The sequence below is a fragment of the Uranotaenia lowii genome, chromosome 3, assembly GCF_029784155.1.
Source record: "Uranotaenia lowii strain MFRU-FL chromosome 3, ASM2978415v1, whole genome shotgun sequence".
NCBI classification, from domain to species: Eukaryota; Metazoa; Arthropoda; class Insecta; order Diptera; family Culicidae; genus Uranotaenia; species Uranotaenia lowii.
Window position 1 is genome coordinate 313,400,044 of NC_073693.1, and position 25,504 is coordinate 313,425,547.

Consider the following 25,504-nt stretch of genomic DNA (forward strand, 5'->3'; position numbering starts at 1 on the left):
CAGTCATAGTAGACATTTTTTTAAAAGTGGATCTTAAGGTTCTTAAAGTACGAAACACAGAATTTTTGGAATTTTCAAAGGTAGCGGTTTTTCGAACTTTTTTATCAATTTCAATTTTTCATCTAAATTCAACTTTGCACAGGATTTTGAGTATATAAACGTAAGATTTTGGCAATAAAATTTTATTCGCCGGAAGGGCTATTTTATACCGGTTCTAGTGAAGTAATAACATTACCGGTGCGATGATTCATAGAAAAATTAAATAGTATAAACTCAAAGTAAATCCAGAAAATTTACGCGAATGCTTGAATATTTGTTTGTTTCCGTTCACTCGTCGATACCGAAATTAGACATCTGTAAAGCGTGTTGACGCTGATAAAAATAAATTATTTATTATTATTAAGTTTTATTAGTGACACTTTACCATCTTCGTGGCATTCGTGTCATCTATTATATAAAATTCTCTTGTAACGGTGTTTGTAGTACTACTCCTTCGAAATGGCCCAAACGATTCAAATAAAATTATTTTTAGAATATTCTGTAGGCATGCGAATCGGTTTATATTGAATAAAAATAACAAAAAGTCGCATCCATTGTCCGTGATAATTAAATTTGTAATAATTGGAATAAAATAAAAGTCATGGCTTCCATTTTTAAGAGAGAAATTTTCTTCCTTTCGGGCGCCGGGCGGTTTGTTTTTCGTCTCCATGGTCGCGAACCAACGTCGCGAGAGAATAGTAACCATGGCATAGCATACTGATTAGAGGGAATATTTGGGCGCATATTTCTCATTCAGGCATATTGTCAATGCGCGTGGTGGCGCTATGAAGCCTAGATGAAAGTTTTTTTCATGATGCCTAGCTCATTGTACAGCACATGGCAATGAACGACGCCTAGATGTGACCCTGATTGATATTTTGACGATCGAATCAAAACAATATAAACGATTTTAAAAATTAAAACTATTTTGATCTTGTGTTATTTATGGCAGTAATTGTTGTCTAAAAATATGAATACTGATGCATATAATACAAATAATTGTATGACTCTTTGCGGACGTTTGAAAAAAAGGAAAGTGGGAAGATCTACATACAATTGTATAATCCAATAGGCCTAGAATGTTAGGTTTGTTTCTTAATTCTTCGATAACAGAAAAAGGAATAAGATGTTTTCGACGGAAATAGATCAAAAACATTTCTGGAAAATAAACTAATGTTCTTAACTGAAGATGTATCAAGCCTCTTCAAATTTTTAGAATAGCAAAAAAAATCCGATGGAAATGAACAGACACATGAACTGAAAAAGAGCCTGTCCTTTGAAATTATTTGAGGAGGAGTACTTTTTGATTGTTTGCAAACATGTGTGAAGGTTATCAATAAAATAAACCACTTTTTCATAACAAACGCATTTTCAGAAGAATTTTCAGTTTAGAAGGTTAGTGTACCAAGTGAAAGTCCAAAAATTCAACATTTACAAATGTATTAATTATTTCTTCATAAATGGTCGGGCCCAAATAAACAATCTGACTTAATAAACTCAACTTTTTTTTTTTAAATCATTCACCTAAAAACTGTTTTCCGGTTCAATGTTTGTTTACACACAATTCAAATACGTACTTTACATGAACGTGTGTTTTTGTTTTACATATTTTGGCTACATAGAAGAGATTTTAGATCCACTTTTTTGTTGAAAAGTTTTTTTTTGTGATTGATGTTCTAGAAGCATTTTTTTTTTTGAGAGCAGAATCAGGATTTTTTTTATAAGTTTTTACTTTGACCTGAAAGTGTTTAAAATAACTTTAACTCCTGTCATAACCATGAAACATATTCTTTTTTAGAATTTTAACTCCAATGTAGTCAGAAAGGGTAACTCGTGAATCTGAAGCGGAGATTCAAAATTATTAAATGTGTTTGTAAATGAAGGTCTTTTGGTTAAACAGTATTTTTATTTAGGTATTTCTTTTTGAAAGAATATGTAAGTTGAACTGTGTTGATATCCGTTTGCGCTTGCCCAGCGTTTTATTTATAAAAAAATATGTTTACTTAAAAATTTCAAGCAATGAGAATGAACTCAAGAAATCATCGTTGTCTTAACAGGTTACTTATTTTCGATCTATTTAATTTTTTTTTAATCTGCTTTTCATTTAACATATGTTTATTATTGAATCTTGAAAATATCATCAAATGAATATCATCAAAATATCTCAAATGAAATCGCCGATCACTTCCAACACTGTTCAGGAAATTTGGAAATCAGAACACCCCAATGCTTCAGTTAGAATCTTCAAAAACAATGGGTTAATGCAGGGCCGTAGGAAGAACCGACTCATGGGGGGGGTTTTGGTGACTGATTTTTACCTATGATTTTTTTTGTCCTACAATCGAACAAAAAAAAATATATCAAAATATGTATGTATGAAACTATATGATTATTCATTTTTAAGTACTCATTAATAGTTTTCGTATTAAATCGTAACTATATAAAAGTTCTCCTTAGACTAAAGGGTGAGCTTATTTTTTAATAATGAAACCTTTAGAAACAAAATATAGAATTTGCCTTCATTGATGGTTTAAATTTATAAATTTGTTCAAGAGTCTGGTAGATCGAAGTTATTTGATTTGAGCATAAAATAAGTTCTTTTTAGGGGGGTAGCCTTCTTAAAAAAGCTTGTTCTATACTCAATTCAAACAAGCCCAATCTTCCAAACTTTTAAGCAAATTCCATGATTCTAACCTTTGATAAAAAAAAATAAAAATGTTCAAATAAACAGTAAGAGATAAAACATTGTTGGATCAAATCTGCTTGATACAAGCTTGAACTAAATTCATGATATTAATTTGAAATTTGGCTTTAATAAATCTACAACATTAAAAAAGTTAAACAATACACCAAGAAAATATAGAATTTCGTGCATATTTTTAGGTAAAGATCAGGTATATGTTTCTTTAACAGATTCTTTCTTTTCTTTCAAATATATGTTCATAGAGAATCAATTCCATAATGATAATCCTGAGGATGATTTTTTTTAAATATAATTTATGAAATTTTGCCTTAAACAAAATTAAAAAAATTAACTCAAATTCTTTTTTTTTTATTTGTAATTTTCATTCATGTAATTCTTTGTACAAACTGATTCTGATTGAACAAACTGAAATCTGGAAATTGAATTGACAAGAAAATATTCAAGTTCATGTTCTCTTGAATTCCTCAGCAATTTTATGTTGATTGAAAAGCTTATTCACAAGCCAAATCTTTTTCTGAATTTTCAATCTGAATTCAAAAATTGATTATTGAATCTGTTTCCGAATTTCAATTCAATTCCTGAAATGTACAAAAAATGCGATTTCCGAATCTTATTTCCAAATCAGAATTTTATGAGCCAAGCTCTCATTCATGAATCTTTTATTTGAACTCTGTAGTGCCTTGATCTTTAATCTTAATTCATTATTTCAATTATTTATTTTTAAATCTGTTTTGTTGATCTGAATTAAAATGTGAATTTCAAATGATGAATCTGAATCTTAGTTTTCAATTTTGGATCACCACTTAGAAGCTTTAAATGTTCAAATTGTGTGTATAAATAAAGTTTAAGGGCTTCGAATTTGAATATAAACTAAACTTCTTCTTTTTTTATATTCGGAAAACTATTATAAAAATTTTGGAAATGCATATGACTTTCGAAAAACATGATTCAAATTTGATATGATATGCATTTGAACCAGGATTTCAAAGCAGCTTATCATTCCTAATTTCTTATAATCATTCGAACTGCAAATTAAGAATCCTAAACTTGATACAAAATCCGAAATACGAAAATATGTTAAAATACCAATTTGGTTACGGGAATATGGAACCAGAACCTCTAAAATGGGTTTAATTTTAAACTTAGTATTCAAACCTGAATTTCTATGATAAGGTTGCAGATATCCCGGTTTTTACCGGGTTGGCCTGGATATTTAACATAAAATTTTGGAAAAGTCCGGTTCGACCCAGTTGCCCGGATTTCATTGGAATAGCCTAGATTTTGCCCGGGTTGATTCTCATTCTCATTTTCAAATCAAACTTTAAAAAAATTGTGTTTTTAATTTATTTCTATTTATGCGTCCAAAAATTTTGAAGCAAGTTTGAAAAAAAGAATCATGAAAGGTTTTTATTCTTGATTTTGATGAGTAATTCCAAGGTTCTGAACAGAATTGCCCGTATATTCCCGGATTTTGGTCGACAATTTTGAAATCAAATAGCCGGATTTTGCCAGGTTTTTACATAAAACAGCTCGGCTTTGTCCGGCCTTGAAACGTGCTGAAAAAATTCTGGCTACCTTATTCCACGAGCAGGTGAGAAAAATTAAAAAACGGTAGCAGAATTTTAAACTTGTGATGGGTTTTTGAGGTTTTTTTCATTAGTTTTTAGTCTAGATTGTTACTCTTGAATCACTTAGCTCTATGCTCATAATTGGTTTATGAATTTAAAATTTTAAGTGTAAAGTAGAATACCTCGCATGCTTTTTTGGATCCTCATGGGGGGGGTTTAACCCCCAAAACCCCCCCCGTTCCTACGGCCATGGGTTAATGCCATTGTGCTGTAGGATAAAAATAATGCTGTGATTCGGTTCAATAACAAAGAAACTAAAGATATTTCTTTCCCTCTTTCAAAACAAATCTTTTCCTTGATTAATTGGGTTAAAGTTCAAAGGTATTTAATTTGCATTTTTTGCTTGAAAAGATAAAAAAATCGCGAGCCTATTTTGGACATGATTTTGGTGAAAATATGGATATTAATTCAAACTGCTTCGAATCGTGAGGATGGCGAATAAAAAGCTTTTTATTTCTTCAGTTTCAAAATATACCATCCAAAGCAAATCGGGAACTAAATTGGTGCGCTAGGTAGAATTCAATTTTCAATTACAGTAGTTTTTCGATTTTATCACTGTTCGATTTTTCAATACTCGCTAAATTCACGCTCGATTTGATCACGATTATTGTTTCGATTTTATCACGTTGTTTTTGGAAATCATTCAGAAATCATTTGCCATTTTTCCTTTTTCATTTCAAGTTTCGCCTATTTCACGGTGAATTAAGCGTGATAAAATCTAAAAACTACTGTAATGAGAAACTTTTGATTTAGATTTAAACCTTAATGTGAACTCGAACAAAGCGGAGTAAGTCAACTTTATGGTATTCAATAAATGAAACATAGATATTATCAACAAATAGTTATTTATTGAACAAGTTACAAAATGTGAATTTTTTTAACACGAAGCTTGCTAAGTTTGATGATTACGTTTCGGCAATATTCAAAACATCCGAATTAAAGAGAAATAAATAAAAAAGTATTCATGTAAGATTTATTGAAGGTAATTTTTTGATAATTTAAGTAAAGACCCGTAGAATTGAGTCAAAATACTGAGGTTTGATTCCGATAGAATTAAGCGTGACAATTCGAGTAAACAGAAATGAGGGAAACGTAAAAAAACTAGGACATATTCATGAAAGCGAGACGATCAACAACTCAACATTTGATGTTTTTTTTAAAGTTAAACATCGAAGAAAAAATGATAAAATGGACGCCAAGTTTAACATGGTAAGACGAAGTTTGCCGGGTCTGCTAGTAGTGTATATAAAAATAAATGTAAGCAGCGTTTAATGCCAAAATACTAAATTGATACGACACGCCCTTTAAATTGGTCGTTTTTTCCGCCCATTTCCACTCACTTTGAAAATAAAAAAGGAGCAGTGTTTTGCGCTGACTAATGAATATTCGGAAATTAGAGGGAATAAGGGCAAAATGAGCACCTTAAGGAAGACGCTTATTTAACCATATAAAACACTTTCAATATGTGAGTTACATCACTGCACAGATCGTAATCCGACAATCAAGAAATCCATTTCGTGTCCGGTTAGAAATTTTTAAAGTTGACAGTAACGTTGAAAAATGCCTTTTAAAAACGTGTGCCAAAAGCTGAAAAACAGTCACTATGTGGGGCAGGTTAAAAACGCCCAGGGGCAGAAAAAATGCCATCATTTACTACATTATTCCGTTTCTTGCGTAAATCTGGATCCGATTAGCTAGTTGAAACGGCCTTACGCTTCGTAAACTTCTGTGGCCTTCGTACGGAGCTATAAGAGATAATAAATACGGCTAATAATATCTTCCACGGATTAAATCCTTTAGAAACAGTGCGTCTATCGATTTCCTTCGGGTTTCCAGCTTGTCCAAACCTACCAGCATGCACAAAACTCGATACTCCCAAGGTTTCTCAAATCGTGTTTCAAGAACTTCTTATGAACTCTTTCTAGTCTGTTGTTGTAAACGTTGTAGTACGGTCGCCACACAATGCCGGCGTATTCAATGACGGTTCTAACTAATCCAGTGTAGATTGAAAAAATCGTATACAGGTTACCTATCCTTGAAAAAGTGAACTCCGCGTTAAAACTACACTCTCAAGTCTATCACTGAGTTTTTCCAACAATGAGCAAGTGGTATTCATATTCAAGGGTGATATCTCTTATTTTCTGAGAAAATGTTATCACGTTGCATTTCGAGGAATTGATCTTTAGGCCGAATCAACTGCAACACTCTGTGAACCTGTGTAATGCATTTTGCAGAGTCACGCCAGCATTCGGGTGACGAATAGACGAAAATATTTTTAAATCATTGCACGAACACATCTGTCAGCACTTCAAGAAATTCGTTCATAACAGCGATGAAAATAAGGGGTCCCAAATGACTCCCTTGTGGAACACCACTGTGGACCGAGAAAGTACTAGATCTCACGTTCTCCAGTTTGACGTATTGCGTTCTTTCGATCAAGTACGAACGAATCCATATAAAAGTAGGAACCGGTTATTCCGTTCTTGCACAATACCGACAGTAGAGCTTTTCTATTGATAACCGTCAAAGGCTTTGGACATGTCAGTGTATATTGCGTCAGGTTGGAATCTTTGCATCATCCACTGTGAGGTTCTCGATACAAACTTTGTTAGGTTTGTTACGGTTGAGCATTTTTTGAGAAATCCATGTTGAATGTCAGAAGTCTTCGTTTCGGTTCACGGGCTATTCTTATCGTACACAACGCTCTCAAAAAGTTAGGGTATTGCAGAGAGAAATAAATAGCACCAATTCTGTTCTAACGTCAGCTATAGAGCTTGATTCTGTGCATTACATTAGCTCTGTGAGCCAGGTTTGGCGAAATTAACTGCTGCTTTAGTGTAGAAATTTGGTATAATCCTATTTAAGCACGTTATTAGCATTGGTTGATGCTTTAGCGTTGGAGGGCAAAATGCTGGGAAAATTCAAATGGCGTTCAAATGACGACCATGCGGGATTTTTATTCCGATTTTTGTGTGGCTTCATTTTTTTGCCATGACATGATACTGAATTTTTCTTTTGTTGATATTCGCTTATGCATATTAAGGAGATCTCTCAGGTTTTTTTTTCATATTTCGGCTGAAGATGACCTGGAATTAAACTAATGACATCTATGACTCAGACATTTTTCAGTAACACAGTGGTCCAAAACCCAGAAAAGCTGGTAGTATGTCGATTTTTGAAGCGCTCATAATTATCTATCCAAATATTTCATCGTGTTCCGGCATTTTCAGGCTAGATACATGAAACCATGAAAATGATAGTCTTAAGTTGACCCGTTTTAGCAGTTTTCAAAGGAATGCTAAGAAAAGTTTGAATATTTTTTAAAAATTTCGCAAAGATTTGCTTACATTGAAAAATCAATAGGTATTCGAATCGCGAGTATATTTTGCTTTGCAATTATTTTTATATTTTTGTAAGGCATATTTTACATCTTATCTAATAAAAAAATGTGTTTTGGAATAAAGTTTTTTTTATATGGAATCTAGTTGCAAAAAACGATAAATATTTCGAATTTTATAACTTCAACTAGAGATTAAAAAAAAAACTCCACATAACTCCACTCTAATTTTACGTTAGATAGATTCCCACATTTCTGAACTACAACATATTGCAAATTGGGCTGCCTATTTTGCCATTTTTGGAGAACGACGTCAAAGAGTGGAACCATTCTAAGCCAATAACTTCTCGGATCACGAACTGAATTGATATTTGATTGACCTAGACCTAGATAGTCGATTTTTCTCAAAAATCCACTCATAAAACATCGTTTTCATATTTTGATGCACTATCAGCACTGATAAACTGATATAATATAACTCTGCACCACATTTCCATCAACCAAAGGTTCGTGTCTTAACTGCTTAGTAAGTGATTAATACACTGGAAGTGATGGCGCCAGCATTCAAAAATTACTCCACGTGTTCTAGTGACACGTAGAAAAATATATAGAAATTTCATTATCTACCAAGCATTTTTAGCCTGCTTCAATTTTTCTGCGTGCAAAAGTATATGTTGCTATGGTGTTCAATTTTTGTTATTTTTTCCTCCCAGTGAAAGAAGGTCCCGGTGGTTGAAAAGTACTGAATTCATTGAGCTTTGAAATTTGAGGAACAAAATTTGAAACGCGCCTACATATGAAAATCAATTCTTCATAGTTAAAAAATACTATTCCAATTAATAGGATATTAAAATTGAAAAAAATATTTCATAATATAATTGAAACAATGTTTAACAATTTTTAAGAATAAATTAATGAATAAACAAATGAATAAAAGTTGTAGATTTAATGACTTTCAAAGCGAATATGTTCTTTATCTTATTGAGGAAAAAAACGCAGTTCTTAAAAAAGGGACTTCTGGTGAACGATTTAGTCTAGGCATTTTATAAGAGAATATACGTTTAAGATCATCTAAAATTTCTTCAAATTTCCCCTTTGAATAAAATTTTCAAAAGATCATACACTCTTCTTCAATAAGAATGGAATTGATCCGAGACATTCAAACTAAAATTTAAACTAACTGAGTTACATAACTTTTCATAAAAAATATGTTCGGATGGTCAAAAGAGAATTGAATGATTTACGAAAAATCGAAATTTAGGTATTGGTTTCATTACATGATCGGGAAACGAAGCTTAGGGAATGATAAGCTAGTTGGTGCCAGGAGCTTTGGGCGATTTATAATTTTCTCCTACGCAGGGAGAGTTATATCAGCTTATCAGTGCTATCAGTACGCATTTCTGTGTTTTTATTTAAGTAGGAATAACTCCCAAAACATAATTAAATTACGGGTTTTCAAATAATATTCTGATTATTGATCAAATTATAGAACCTTGTTTGCTGTTCAGAATTCATGAGAATCAACTGAAACCTGAAAAGTAGTTAGAAACTTTTATGGTATTATTTAAAAAATATGAAATGTTAAATAAAATAAAAATTAAAAATTAAATAAAAAAAAAATTGAAGCACGAAGTTTGTTTTTGTCGTTTTAAATGTAAATAAAGTGTTTTGTGTTAAAACAACTATTGATACAATAAATGATTTTTAAAAAGTAATAAAACTTACATACCTTAATTTCAAAATATTGATCAGTAGTGGCGAAATTGTTAAATAATTCTCATCTATCATGCAATTTCTATATTGACACGTTAATTAATGAAAAATTAAAAAGTGATCGACATCCGAGCGTTGTCATGTTAATCTGTTTTGATTATATTTCATAAGTATTGTAATTTTGGGATAATTTTAGATTCAATTAAACTTTCTAGGATGTGAGAAATTTTGCAGAAATCTGTTGGAAAATTTTAATACAAGAATTTACTTACTGATCTACTTATTTTTTTTAAATTCTTACAATAATAGCAGAAAAAAGAAATTTCGAAGAAAATATGAGAAAAATATGTTATTTTTTGTGAAATTTTGATTATTGAACAATTTTAAAAGATTTCAGTGCAACAAATGTTGAAAACAGACTTTTTGCCAGCTTTTTTGAGAATTGGACCACTGCACAGTGGTTCAAAATTAAAAAGGTGGAAAAAATTTTTGAAAAGCTATTTTGTTGAAGATTATAGGCAGAAAATTGAAAAAAAATTAAGAAATTAGAGTTTTTTTTTTTTCAAAATTTGTTATTTTTTCTATAATTGCCAAAACGAGGTTTGAGCTTTATATTGGAAAATTGAATACTTTTTAATTATTTATTGATATTTTTGTCAAATTCAGTATAGGCTCCTAAATTCTTCTAGGTTAGTTGTATAACTATTAAAACTGATGTTTTATGGTGAATTTGCATATATATCGAAGCAAACAATGCTTGATTTACTCTGTATAAATACTTTAAAATTTTTATTTTTGAACCAAACAGCGTTCCACTCAAAGACATCGTATTCAAAATATAGCGAAAACTCAGCTGATTTTAAGATATGTTTTTGATGAGCCTTTCACCTATCCAACTGTATATAATTTTCCACGGCGATTGGCAGCGCAAACATTATTTTTGCTTCCGAAAAATAAGTTGAGTAAATCGAAAAATTTTATCATCTAATTTTGGGTTCTCAATCAAGCGAAACTTTATAAGATCATGATATTGAGGACCTTTTCCATCTCCAAGCTGTGAATTAGATTATTATATATCACTTCGGTATAGACATTTATAAATTTTTAAAGATTTATATGCTTTTATCAGTTATTTTGGGTTGAGATTAAAAAAAATCTATTTTTAATTCTTGGGTTTAAGTTGTTATTCATGATTGTTCCTTGGAAGGTGTATAAAAGATCCAATAAAATAAGTAATAACATCATAACGTTCCATAAATATTGGAGATTTGATTCCAACATAAAAAATTTGGTTGTCGACTTAAAAAATTGACTCTTCTCCAGCTTTTTGTGGATTTGAACCACTGTGCAGTGCAATAAATTTGCATTAATTCAGTATCAATCAATGCCAATCTGCTTTGGCCTAATTCCACTGTACCCCCCAAGTAACCATAAGCATTAAGCCATAACCCTTAATCAGCATTAAATCAACATTTCTAATGCAAGTTAGCATTATATCAACATTCATAATGCTTTTTAGTTTTATGTAAGCATTATTAATGCATAGAAGCAATAACAAAATTTAACACTAATGATAGTACTATATGCACATATAGAGCTACTAAATAAAGTTAAGAAGCATTAAGACTATAGCACTAGAACTCCCTGTTAATGCTTACATAAAGCTTTTGTAAAGCGCAGAAACGTCAAACCGGCGAATGTAAACAAGAATGATTTTTTCATTCGCCGCGTGTGAGTAAGCAAGACAGCAAACGAAAACAATCAGAGCGAGCAGCTGCAGTTGTCTTCTCCCATTCATGCATACATTGTCTATGAAGTTGTGTGACCCGAACAGTACTTGAAGTACGGGTTTTTTCACCTACCTTATCAGCATTAAGAGTGGTCGAAATGGTAAAGGCGCAAGGAAAGATAAAGGCTGCTGAGGGATCCTCGGTTCGAGACTCATCAAAGTATTCATAATTCAATTATAATCACTTCTCATTTCATAGAACACTTCATTGAGCAAGCATAATCCTTCATTCAGCAGGTTGATTGATGTGGTAGATAATGTTTTTTTTTAATTTTTGTTCATTTTAATAAATCAAAGAAAATTTCCTATTTTGAATTTCCGTTTCACATCAATCATGATCAATCAATTAAAAACTTGAAAGGTGTTCTAAGTATGCATTGTTAATGCTTTTATACGGCTGGCGAAAAATGACATTTCGATGGTGCTCTAATTCAGTATTTGTAATGCTTATTAAAGGCTATGTTGTGATAGCATTTATTCAGCCCGCTATTTCGCCTTTTTAGCATTAAATCTGCATTATATACGCATATAGTGCAAAAAAAGCATTAATTCAGAGTTATATATGGGAATATAGTGCTGATTAAGGGCTATATTTTAGTGCTTATGGTTACTTGGGCCAAGCAACCAAAATCCCATAAAACAGGTTAAAAAACGCTTACTCAGCCCCATCATTGATATGAAGCACGTTCTTTGCAGCTCGAAATTTAAGTTCTCATTGATACTTTCAAGTTCCAAAACAAGTCTTAATGATCTTCTATTCAGTTTCCGGCGGCCTCTTAATTCAGCTTCCAAAAAATCGCAAAATGAGCAAAAAAAATCTCTCTCTATCTCAATTGCATCCTTGGCATCGATTCATATCACCTTCTCTTGATTATTTACTGTGTTCTGTACTGGTGCCGCCATGATGCCACGCGCCGGATTTCAAACTCGACAAATTGCTCAATTGCTTCTTTCCTACATTTCCTACATATATCGGATCAGAATGGTCACTCAAGTACAAAATTACTTATTGAAAAAAAAACTTGCCCGGCTTGGGGATCGAACCCCGACCTTCGTGGTGAGAATCGAACACGCTACCACAAGACCACGCCTAGATGTTGTTCTAACTGAAACTAAAACTCGAACAGGTGATTTGATTTTGAAAGCACATCAATACACTTTTTGTGACTTATCAAATCCCGTTTGAGCACTTTTGTGCCCTTTATGTGACTTACCAAATCCCGTATTGAGCACTTTTGTGCCCTTTATGTGACTTAAGTCCCGTATAACGTACTTATAGATCGCTTTTGCAACTTTCAAGTTCGTTAATGAGTACATATAGTTCACTAATGGGAATTGGGCAAAACAAGTCACATACAACTTACATATTACCCAAGTAACCAAAAGTCGCATAGTTACTTAATCGTGTGCATTCAAAGTTCACATTTGGCTGAGTAAAAGGTACTCGAGAGCAAAAACAAAATTTTTTCGAAAAGGCTCAATTTAGACTTCTTAACGAACCAGGAAAGTCCATAGAAGTATCATAGAACATTTTTGTGCGTTCAAAGCGACTTAAAAAATTTGAAAATTATCTTTAAATATCGTGCTTTCTAATGAACTTTTTACGAACTTTTTAGTTCCATGCAGAACTTCCAACGAACTTTTAAGTTTCATATGGAACTTCTAATGAACTTGTTTTTTCCTATTCAGAACTTTTATAGACTTTGTGTGTTGTCCGAGTTGTGTCGATATTTTTCACATGATTTGTTCACATTCGCTTAGGAGTTTTTTCAAAGCCTTTTTTAATTTGTGATAGTTCAATCTGTCATGTTCATTAAGATGTTTTCCCAAAAAAAAAACAATTATTTTCCTCTACGTCGATGGTGAATTGGACAATGGGGGCAGGGGAAAACATAAAAAAGTTAAAAATTATTATTCAATGCTGAATTCGAAGATTTCGCGTAAAAACGTGCAATTCTGATTTTCGAGGGCTCAGGGTTGCAGTGGGTGATTCCCAGACATTAATTTAGCAGACACTAACTCCCAAAGTTTCGGGTAAGTTTTTCTATTCACTTTTGCGGTCAAATGATGACACAACTCGTACACAATTTAAACAATTTATTGCACTATTGGACTACACATTTATTTTACTTTAAAGGACTTTAATTACTACTTGATTTATTTTATTACTAAACACTTAACAATTAGTAGAACAGTAATTTTTGAAACTTGCGGCCTGGCCGTCTGCTCGTCGTGCTGGAACAATCTGAAGTGAAGGAATAGCGATTCAAAAATCCAAGCCAAGCCTTCCTTTTTGCTGGTGAAGAAAGCGCCCTTTCTTCCGCCAAACAATTCGCTGCTTGCAGAACAATAAATAGAAAGGGGTGAAATATTTCACGCGCCTCACGCGCCGTCGGTGAATGCGTCTTCGTTGATTGCGCCGTGTCGAAATCGCGCTGCCTAGCTCGTTGCTGTGGAGGACCGATTTCTATGCCCAAACACTGATAATTTTCTTGAGTTGTGTTTTCTGGTTTCAGCCAATTTAAATTGTACAGATATTTTCTGTTTAAAAACATAAAAAACGAGATACAAATTTTAACACCCTCCTATTGAATCTATTTCTGCAGCTCTTCAAAATTGGATTGTTACGGAAATTGCAGCGGCATGTTGATGGCCCTCATATTTAGGTATATTCCTTTCTTGAACTGCAAATAAACGTTATACAATGAGAAACAAATATTATAAAAACTAACATTCAACACATTCGCGCACTACCGTTTAATTGCAAATATTGCGGGTTCGACACGGGAAAAATTGATTACTCACACGGTGATCTCGATTCATGGTTTGCAAATTTGAAGGCAAGGATTTTTTTCATACGGCGGCTCTTGTTTACAACTTCTGGCTGTTTACCATTTTTCATCCCGCCTACTTTCAAAAGGATAACCCGTAAATTATTTCAAATAGATGTTTCAAATACCATTAAATCAGAAAACAGCCATGGTACAAAGGTAAGGAGCTCAGCTTTCATCCCGCAGGTTCAAGTTCAAATCCATATGCAGTAAAAATTTTCAAGTAAGTTTAAAATTGTTGAAAATAGAATCAAATATAAATAACAATAAAGATTAAAGCAAATCAGAATTCAAAGCAAGAAAAACGGCTTAAAATTGCTTTTTATTTTTGCATGATTTTTTTCGAAGTTTTATTTGAAGCTGAATAGCCTTCTACTCAGCTTTGTTTATGTAACTTGAAAGTATCAATAAGAACTTAAAATTTCGGCTGAGTAGAACGCTATAAAGCCTTCAATCAGGGCTGAGTAAGCTTCTAAGAGACCATTCTATGGAACTTTTGGTTACTTGGGTAATCACTTTTGCAACTTTCATTAAAGTTCATTACTGTGTACATAAAGTTCACTAAAGGGAATTGGGCAGTTAATTCTCTTTGTCAGCCAATGTATAACTTTCAATGCCTTCATTCAAATATGTGACTTTTGGTTGCTTGGGTAGAGCTGCCTTAGTGCTAAAAAGCAGAAAAGCAAGCTTGTGTGATGCCAATTTAATGCTTGGAAAATATAGCATTTGTTATTCTGATTTGGGCTATGTTGTATTTCGAAAGCATTGTGCAAAGCTGCTAGAATGCTAGTTGCATTTTAAAAGAGTGGTATATGTAATTCTAATATGATGCAGCATAGCACTCGAAGGGCTGTTATTATGCAAAATTGCACTTGATGTGCTGTGTGTATTTCTCATTTGAATGCTGGTTAAATCTATAAAAATGTAAAGCTTTAGTGCTTTTGGTTACTTGGGAGGTATAACATGCGAGATTTTCCAAACCTTCGGGAATAATCAGACACGAATCGAAGAAGAGAAGAAAAAGTGTAAGGACTCTTCAATTCAACTCACACATTTTTTCAAGAATGAGTTTAGTATTCCATCAGGGCCACAACTTATCGATTCGTCGACCGTTTAAATCTTTCTTCGTATATCAGATATCGCAATTGTGAATTCAAGTAAGATTTCTACCGGTAATTGGCGTTCTTGTCTTATTCATGCGCTGTTCGAAAGATACACACTATGAAACCGTTTGCCCAGAATTCTATCCACGTCATTTTCTGTGACATCTTCATCTTCATTCAAACTTTTTTGTCTAAGTTATCCAAGGATCCAGTTGTGTGAATGTTCAAGAACAATCAGTTTATTGAGCCAAAAACAATAACTAGCTGTCAATTAATATCTCATCTTAATCATTTGTCTTAAAATAATCGGTAGATTTCCCCTATGATTTTTCAGGAAATTTTCAACAAACTTGTGTTATCTTAGTTGAGTACGTTACTTTATTGCTCAAACCGTCCAAAATTTTGAAAAAAGTTCATGGTGCTATTAGTAAGGCATCTTTCAATGATTATTGTGTACAGTTTATGTTGCAACACACGAGATACGATTTTATCAAAAATATATACTTACTCAAGAACAACCCCACTTTTCATGATCCAAATGCTAAATATAGCTAAATTGTATAGGATGAAGGAGAGAAAATTGAAAAAATATGTAAATATCAAGCCTGTTTACAGCCGTCCACACTTACCCCAGGTAGGCTTTAGAGACAAAATTTTAGTTTTTTGTGAATAAACTCTTTTTTCTTTATTTTTATCGCCGTTTCTTTTTCTAATTGGTTGTTTTCAATGTAAGGATTGTTTCAATTTAGAGTTTTTCGTCAAGAACCACGAGAAATTTGCAATTGAAAAAGATGCACATCACCTCGACATCGTAGGTGAATATAGAAAATTCGCAAAAAGTCGTTGTAAACATCCGATATTGTCGGAATCGTATCTTTTTCACAGTTATTGGGTAGATTACAAGTAAATTTAACATTCTGCATCAAAAGTTTGAAAAAATTTAGCTCAGTTTTGTTTTAATAGCTATCCTCCACACTAACCCCGGTGTACCTTATAGTCTTTCACCATCTTCATGGCATTCGAGACTCTTTATCAAAAAACTTATCCAGTACAACTGTGTTCGATGTTCACTCTTGGGCTCGAACTTGAGGACATAGGCTCAGGAGGTAGCTGACTTGCCAACTGTGCTATTTATAACACAAGCAAAAAAAGGGTTCAATGTATCTACGATCTTTCAAATCCGAAACATCTATAATTGTCTATAGTTCATTACCGAAAAAATCTTTAACAATGCCAATCTGTGAAAAAATATTCAAATTTTTGAAAAGGTATGTATAGTAAATCTTGGTCAAAGTAAAAATACAAATCTTTCCGATACACAAATTTTTACAAAATTCATCATGTTAAAGTAAGTCTAACTTAAACTTTGATTATCGAAAATTTTTCATTATTCTTCGAAACGAAAATAGCTTAGCGTGATATTTTTAGAAATTGTTTATTTTTGTTTCGATCATAATTATGGAGCTAACTCTCCAAGGTTTCCTTAACAAACTCGACACCGAAGTCCATTACATAACGATCGCCTCGTTTTTTATCTGTTTGTTGGTTAAACCGTCGGTCGTCCTAATTGATATTACCAACAATAAATAATTATAGCTGCCATGAGCATTAATTATAAACCGATCCATACGAGATGAGATGACTCAAAAGAAAGTACCAAACGCATGCAGCGTAGCAGTTTGCGAAAAAAATGGGCTTCGATCATGCAAATTGATCGTCGAGAGATCGCCGAGATCGTGTTCGGACTCACACTCCCCGGAGAGACTGCGCCTTTCTTTCTCAAGCCTGACAAGGAGATATCAACGGTAACGTGTCTGTGTCGTTTTCTGCTGGGTCACTTCTCCCTGGGTCTGGAACTGGAACTGGCTGGAGAACGATCAGTCCATGGCCCATGCAGTTTCAGCAATCCATACCACGGTCTCAGACGAGCGCGATCGATTAAGCTGTGCACACGTGCCTGCAACTTTTGCACATTCGGGTTGCGTAGAGTTGTTCGCGAAAACTATCCCTACTTTCGGTGAAGACTCTCTCTTTCGCGGCCATCCAGGTCCTGACCTTTCTTTTCACTGCGGGTGGTGACGACGAATTAGGTATTCAGTTTTTTTTTGAGAGTTTATCTGCAGGTTTGGTTCGTGATAAAGTTTCAAGTGTGTCAACGAGTGTCGTTGTTTGCAGTTCTTCCATCGACCAAGAAGGTGATCAACCATGATGAGTAAAGCGAGGGCAAAAAGTGTTGCAAAATAGCGTATTTCCCGCCATCAACCAGCCACCCTCAAGGTCTTTGATCTAGGTAGGTGTGCGACTTCGCGGTTCCGGTTAGGTCGAGGCGTGTTGCGTGAATTGAGTAATCGGTTTAACTAGTTGATTGACACCATCGGGCACGGTGAGGCCTGGAAGAGTGGCGCTATCACCAAATGCTCAACGAATTGCACTCACAACGAAAGTGAGATTGGACATGAACGAGAGGAAAAGTGCTGTGAGATAATACGAGGTAGCTTGGAAAAAGCGACCCAAGCGAAGTTCCATGTAATAATAAATACGTGCCGCCAATCCCTTGGCGACGTCATAGATTACTCATATTGATACTTACTACTGGTGGCCTGGTCTTTGTGGCCTATAGCTTTCGCGGAAAGCCGTTGTAGCCGCATAATAATAAAGACATCATACACAAAAATTTGTGCCAAAAGGTGATTGTGAAAGAGAAATTCGTGACCAACCGTTTACGAGGGATCAGAAGAAGGCGCAAAAAAAACGCCTCTATTGATAGTCATTCAGGCATCGCGAGTCCATACGGAAGGAATGATGTCAGGGATCAGGTTGCCGGCAGTGGCGTGGCTGCTGCTGCTGCTGCTGATGTTGATCGTCGTGATGATAATAATTGAGCCAGTGAGTTGCATTTATGTGGTGGAGAAAGGTGGCCGCAAGTCCTTTGTCAAGCTGAACCCGGCGCAGTGGACTGAACCGGAAGCGGAAGAACAGCAGGGCCTGTGGTCCTCGGTGCTGGAGGAGTACACTTTGGGGTAACTATTGGCTTGTGATATGTGAGACCATAAAGCATACTTTTATAGGTGGAAGGCACTCTTGAACTCTGTTTGCAAAAAACGATTGTGCAGAGGGGGTGGTTCGAAAATAGGGTCATGTTTCGGAACCAAAACCTTGGGGGCAAATCTCGTTCATTGACCTGACAGAGGGCCCCAAGGGTTAACTCTAAAGGGTTGCTCAATGACGCCTAAGTTTCTATGGAAACTTGACACCATTTGTTCTAGCAAAACTGTAAAATGCACATTTTTGGCTTTAACTTTCATTCAGATGCACCAGTTTCTCTCAAATTTGTTTTTTTTTAAATCTTGAATCTAAACATAATTTCACACCTTTCCTTTGAAGACCGTAAGATGAATTAAGATGATACGAGTATGAATAAAAAAGTTATTAAGGATAGCAGAGAGGTATGTCAATCGCAAAGGTGAGCGTAACCGCCTTGTTGTTTCACATAGCACGGAAAAAAGGCCATTCAGTGTTGGTATAGCATATCCTTCATATGAACAAATCTCTCTTGTTTTCCTAATAGCTTTTTTGTCGTAACGCTAGTTTTTAAAGAAAATGGAAAAGAATTTGCAATTCTCTGTTTCACTGACAACCAGAACATCGAGCATTAAATTAAAACACTAGGAGTGTATCGATTACACTGTGTCACTACTCGCATAATTTTATTTTGTATTCTTTACAGTCGATTTGTTTGTGTGTCAGATTTTTTTTTAAAATATGTCTTTATTTGTACCAATTCATCATTACATTTATATTACATTATAACATTGAATTAGATGTTCAGCTCAATAATGAACTGTTCTGAGCCCTATAGTTAACTAGATAATAAAAATTTATTTATAAGACTTAAATTTGCTGAGCACAATCAAGTATTTAATGTAGGAGAACATCCTGAAATGTCAAAATATTTTAAACTTACAATTGAAAACTATTCTAAAATTAAACTAAATATAAAGAGAACGAATCTCTGCGATGGAAGACTGCATCGATTTTCCTCTGAAGTTAGAGATGATTTTGTTGGCCATCTCTTCGATCGATTCAATGCTTCGCAATCCGATGAAGATCTTCGGTGCTGTGCCAAGGTAGAAGCCGCAAAATCATTTTTAGAACTTTGTTTTGAATCGTTTGGATGGCTTTTTTCCTCGTCGCGCAGCAGCTAGACCAAATCGGAACTGTATCATTATCGCTGGTCGGAACACCTGTTTGTAGATAAGCATCTTATTCCTCAGGCACAGCTTTGATTTCCTGTTGATGAGAGAATAAAGAGATTTAGTGTATTTATTACATTTAGATTGAATATCTTCAAGGTGATTTTTAAAAGTAAGATTCCGATCAAGTGTGAGTCCCAAGAACTTCACGTGATCAGGCAATGCTAATAAAACCCCATTAAAAGTTATGGAAAGATTTTCATTAGGTTTTTAAAAAATCAGCTTTTGGCTTACGAGGAAATAAAATAAGTCGAGTTTTGGAAGCGTTGAGAGAAATTTTCCACATTTTCAAGTAATTCAAAAAGGAATTTAAATTTTATTGTAAATTACTGCGTACCACCCGTAAATTCTGACCTTTGGCTGCAAGCAAAGTATCATCAGCAAATAATCTTCTACCTTTTCCTTCTGGTACATCAGGAAGATCAGAAGTAAAAATATTGTATAAAATTGGGCCAAAATACTGCCCTGAGGGACACCAGCTCTAATGGGTGTCCTTTCAGAGCATGTTTTTTTTTAAAGCAGAGATATACAGGAAATTAAAATCGAGCTAATTCAGCAACTAAACCTTTGTGTCAAACACTGTCAAAAGCATTTTCAATATCAAGAAGAGCAATAATAATAACCTTCAGATTTGCTAGCGTTAATCATATTAGTTACACTCAAAAGTTGATGTGTAATAGAATGTCCATGACGAAAACCAAATTGTTCATCAGGGAAAATATAATTCTGATTAATGTGAATCATCATTCTATTCAAAATAACTCTCTCAAATAGTTTACTTAAAGAAGGAAGGAAACTAATTGGTCGATAACTTGAAGACTCTGAAGCACTTTTTCCAGGTTCCAAAATTGGAGTAACTTTGGCATTTTTCCATTGACTAGGAAAATAAGCAAGGAAAAAAATTTATTGAGGATTTTGACTAAAAAATTTAAAGTGCTTTCTGACAACTTTAAGCATGTAAAAAATCCTATCTTTCCCTGGAGCTTTTATATTTTCAATTTTTTTCAAAATCAATTTAAGTTCATCAACATTTGTTTCGCATGAACTTTCAAATATATTTTGCTTAGAAAGAATATCATCAAATTCAGAGGAAATTTCAGCATCGATTGGACTTCATTTAAATAAAAATCATGAGAACATTGAAATTGTTGGGCTAATTTTTGAGCTTTTTCTGCGTTAGTTGAAAGAAGTTTATCTTTCAAAGTAGGAATTGGCTTCTAGCTTTTTCAGAGTTAATTTCCAAAATGGCTTTGCGTAGGGTTTCAGTGGTTTTATGTCCTCTACTGCTTTTAAAAAATTTTCTTTACGAATAAAATTTAAACGACGTTCGATCTCTTTTTGAAGGTCGCAATAAAGATATTTCAAATAAGGATCACTAGAACGCTGATATTGGCGTCGACGAATGTTTTCCAGTCGTATCAAAAACTGAAGATCATCACAGATCAAAAGTTGATTAAATTTATGTTGAGCTTTGGGTATTGATCAAGGTTGCCGAAAAAAATTCTGTGTTTTTGAGAAAAAAAAATCTGACTTTCTGTTATTTTACCCAAAAATTCTGTGATGGTTTTCTGTGATGCTATTTCCTTTCATTTCATTGAAATTTCATGATAAATAGGGTATTTTTTAGATTTAAGTTGAATAAAATCAATTAAAATAACCAATCTTATCGAACTTTACTGAATAACAAAGTAAAAATCTTAATTTTATATTAACCAAGAAAAATATAATTTTGGTAATCCTTTCAAAATTTGAAAATTCTGTGAAATCTGTGAATTTTTCAAAATTCTGTGTTCTGTGACACAGATTCTGTGATGAAAATTTGCTCAAAATTCTGTGATATTACAGATTTTTCTGTGATTTCGGCAACCTTGGTATTGATGCGGCTTTAGCATTGACTTTTGAAGTTGTCAAATTTTCTACAGCCAAATCTATATCTTCTATTGAATTCAGTGGAACGTTTATATCTTAATTACCTTCAATAAAATTCCTATATCACTCTCAGTCAGCTTTTTGAAAGTTAAAAGTTGATTTTAAAGGGTTTTCAATGGGACTTTGGGATAAAGAAAAAGTAACTGGAAGGTGGTCTGAATCGAGGTCCGCATGAGTAACTAATTGACTACAATGCTCGCCTAAATCCGTTAGAACCAAATCAATTGTGGAGGGATTTCTAATAGAAGAGAAACAAGTATGCTCATTAGGATATTCAACAGAATAATAGCCTGCAGTGTAGTCATTAAATAAAATATTCCCATTTGAATTTGATGAAATATTATTTCAAGATCGTTGTTTTGCATTAAAGTCACAAATGATAAAAACAAAATTTTACCTGAGTAGCTTGCAGAGTCGAGATTTCAATCTGAGCCTGCTGAGTTTTTTCCCCGAATGACGTTCTTCATAAGATAGCTGCTTTGGATGAAACGAAAGGACCTGGCCCTGATGGCATTCCGCCATTCCTGGTAAAAAAATGCGCTGATTTCTTATCGTACCTCTCTCGATTATCTTCAACTTGTCGTTAATGGAGGGCATTTTTCCCGGTGCCTGGAAAACTGCATCTATAATTCCAATCCACAAATCTGGAAACATACACCAGGTGGAAAACTATCGCGGGATTTCGATTCTGAGTTGTTTTCCAAAATTGTTCGAGAGCCTTGTCTATGATTCACTGTACCAATCTGTACGTCATACTATCTCAGAAAATCAACATGGATTTATGCAACGCAGATCTACGACCAGCAACCTCATGACGTACGTTTCTAAGTTAATGAGGAGACTGGATAAACGTCAGCAAGTCGACGCCGTGTATGTTGACTTGAGCAAGGCCTTCGATAAGGTGCCACACGTATTGTCTGTAGAAAAAATGCGTCGTCTAGGTCTTGCTAGTTGGATTTGTAAATGGATCCATTCACGAACTGCTTTCGTACGACTCGGTGCAGTGAACTCGACACCATTCGAGATCACATCTGATGTTCCTCAGGGGAGCCACTTAGGACCATTGATCTTCCTTATTTTCATCATCTAGTGGATTGCTGCGCACTTCAAAAGGACATCGATTTTCTTCAGGCTTGGTGTCATCACAACGGTAAGGCTCCAAATATTGCCGAATGCACTACCATCTCGTCCACTCGTCAACGAAATCCCATCAACTTCGAATATAAAATGTCAACGACCGTTTTGAGCCGCACATTAGTCGTTAAGGACCTTGGAATCACCCTGGATAGCAAGCTCAATTTTTCACAGCATATCTCCTCAACGACAGCGAAAGGTTTTATGGTCCTTGGCTTCATCCGTCGAAACACGGAATTCTTTAATGACCTTTATAGTTTGAAAGCTCTGTATTGTGCTCTTGTGTGCAGCATTGTTGAGTACGGGGTGCAAATTTGGGCTCCATATCAAGCGGTACATTCGAATAGGATAGAGAGGATACAACGATGCTTTGATATGCTCTACGACAACTACCATGGAACGACTCATCTGATTTCCCGCCTTATAAACAACGCTGCTTGCTTCTAAATTTGCCGATGCTGGCAGCAAGACGCGTCTTCCTGCAACGGCTTTTTATTTTTGACATCCTGCATAATAACGTTGATTGCTCAGAACTGTTATCGTTGTTACCGTTCAATGCTCCTGTGAGAACAACTCGATCCCAGGATTTCTTCAGGCTTGCTGTTCGACGAACCCAATATGGTCAAAACAATCCTTTAGATTAGGGTTACCATACGTACTCTTTTAAGAGTACATGTACTCTTTTTCGATCGAGAAACGAGCGTACAACGACTTTTTGTGAAATCTTACGGTTTGTACTCTTTTTTTGTTGAAAGACATTTTTTCAGAGAAACGAACTTATTTCTTCCAAGTTTTCTATTTCATCAGCAAAAGTTTTCTATAAGTAAAACTCAACAAATTCGAAAGTTTTAAAACCGCTTTTGAGAAAAGCTTCTCCCAGGCGCCGAAATAAACTGTTGGCGAAGAGCACAACAGCAATTTGAACTCTTCTTGAAATGCAACATTTCCTCATGTTTGCGATGTCAGGATCTCTATCTTTTAGAAAAATCCAACAACCCTTAGGCTTTTCACTAAAAATATGCAAGAAAATGATAAAAAACTAAAAACGATAACTTTCAATTTGTAAAAGTTTTTTTGAAAAGTCATAATTGCCAGGTTAGTCTCTGAACTTGAGCAACTAATTGCAACTATTTGAAAGGCCTCAAATTTCCAGGTTTCTCCTTAATATTTTGAAATATGATTTCAACGTACTTTTTTTAGCGTTATGGATATGGTAACCCTTCTTTAGATACATGTTGTGCTCGTTTTAATGAAGTAGTTAGTGTTTTCGATTTTAATATTTCCAAGAATGTGTTTAAATCTAGAATAGGATAGTTTTTTAATTGTTTAAATACTGTAAACCATCTGCGAAGATCTAATAAATAAATAAAGTGTTAGTTTCATAGTTTTTAGGAGCATTGAAAGCACTTTAATATATGCACTGAACAGCTCAGTCGAAAATTCACGATTCATTGAATTCATTGTCTGGCCATAGGAAGTGTCCGGCCATAGGCAAGTTCCCCCTTACATTGTTCATTTCTCTTTGCCAAGATATAGGAATATGAAACTTAATCATAAGAACGCGTTTTCACATAAGTTTAGGCGAAATGCGGTATGAGATTTTTTTACATCACGATTATCAGATTTATTGCTGCTTTCAGATTTTCATTTCAGGTTGTTTCAAATTATAACAATCTTCCATTTTATTTCTTCTTCTTCAGCCTCAACACCTCCAGCCGAACGGGTCGTGTCATTCCAACGATAACGGTAGGCCAAACGCATCAGTACATTCCGGCATCGAGCTTCTTCATTAACAAGCGTATCGGGGAGGCTGTGGAGGTGGCGGCCCCGATCGGCAAGGTGATAGGTCCTTCCGGGTACGCCGAGAACCAGCTGACTCCACCGAGCGGCCAGAGTACTTTTACTCCGATGCGTCAAACTTTTGGCGGAGCTAGCCCTACTGAGTTGCTTTCTTCGCCGAGGGAAGTTTCTGAGACGGATCTGTACTTGCTGGGCGCCATCGAGAAGTTGGTCTATCGAGTGGATTACATGGAAAATCGGTTGAGGCGGGCTGAGCAAATAATTTACTATCTGATGGCCGGGAACAATCAAAAAGTTGGTACGTTGATTAGAATAGGATTCAGAAATGTTGAAAATTTCAATAAAATTTTCTTTTTTAGAAACGTGTCCCGATAACTTCACCAGGGTGCACGACATATGCTATCATTTTGGAGTGGATCGCGGCCTAAATTGGAAATCGGCAAATGCTTTGTGCAAATCTTACGGGGCCCATCTGGCAGAGTTTGAATCCTCGTCGGAGTTTCAGGATGTAGTTGCCTACATTTTGAACAACCAACAGCACCGAGGTAAAGAGTTTTGGTTGGGCGGTCTCAATCCCGGATTGTTGTGGATTTGGACCCAGTCGGCCAAACCGGTGAACCCAAACACAAATCTCACATCGATAACGTCTGGCAATAAAAACACTACTACGACGAAACCGGAAAACAATACAGAGGGAACGAAGATCGTTAATAAACCGCAAAAACCTGCGGAACCTACCCTGGAAATAACTGGCACCGGAAGATGTCTTACGCTAACCTACAACGGAGCTCTCTACACGTACGGGTACAAAGGTCAAGATTGCTCGGCCAGATTCAATTACATCTGCGAGAAGAAGAACAAGGCCCTGGACAACGAGATAAACCGCATAGCGAAGCAATTGGATCTGAATTAAATCAAGCGTTGATTATTTAAGTTATTTATTTGTAAAAGGAAACATAATTTATTAAAACACCATCATACTTTCAAGTCTCAGAGTCTCAGGATAGGATAACTGTAGCGATGACAAACACTGATCCGAGAAGTCCGCATAAGGCCAGTCCACAGGTGGTCAGATACATCGTATGATCCATGGGGCCCTTCAGAAAGACTGGCTTGTTGTCCCGGACTTGGAATTTGGCCTGCATTTCTTTGATCTTGTGGTAACCGGAGGCAATCTGGTACTGTTTTCCCGACCCCGACGACCGCGATGACGAACCACCGGGATGGCAAGGGGGGCATGGCCG

The 25,504-nt window shown here is 34.8% G+C and overlaps 1 protein-coding gene and 1 long non-coding RNA gene across 2 annotated transcripts; one reads left to right on the forward strand and one right to left on the reverse strand.

Annotated features, from left to right (window-relative positions):
• Positions 1-13,795: 13,795 nt before the first annotated feature.
• Positions 13,796-14,088, reverse strand: LOC129757832 (uncharacterized). The gene is made up of 2 exons (XR_008739821.1): positions 13,965-14,088; positions 13,796-13,894 (listed from the first exon to the last, which is right to left on the reverse strand). It is a non-coding gene; the product is annotated as an uncharacterized LOC129757832 (long non-coding RNA).
• Positions 14,089-17,081: 2,993 nt separating this feature from the next.
• On the forward strand, positions 17,082-25,247 carry LOC129757825 (uncharacterized). Its single transcript, XM_055755148.1, has 3 exons — positions 17,082-18,164; positions 24,161-24,558; positions 24,620-25,247. The coding sequence occupies exons 1-3, from the start codon at positions 17,944-17,946 to the stop codon at positions 25,171-25,173; spliced, it is 1,173 nt and encodes a 390-aa protein (XP_055611123.1). The 5' UTR covers positions 17,082-17,943; the 3' UTR covers positions 25,174-25,247.
• The last annotated feature ends 257 nt before the right edge of the window (positions 25,248-25,504 follow it).

Excerpts from the sequence above, each read along its gene's own strand:
- LOC129757825 (XM_055755148.1), top strand. The coding sequence starts at position 17,944 with ATGATGTCAGGGATCAGGTTGCCGGCAGTGGCGTGGCTGCTGCTGCTG. Across the intron at positions 18,165-24,160 it reads CTGGAGGAGTACACTTTGGG|CCTCAACACCTCCAGCCGAA; the intron begins GTAACTATTGGC and ends CTTCTTCTTCAG. Across the intron at positions 24,559-24,619 it reads CGGGAACAATCAAAAAGTTG|AAACGTGTCCCGATAACTTC; the intron begins GTACGTTGATTA and ends TTTCTTTTTTAG.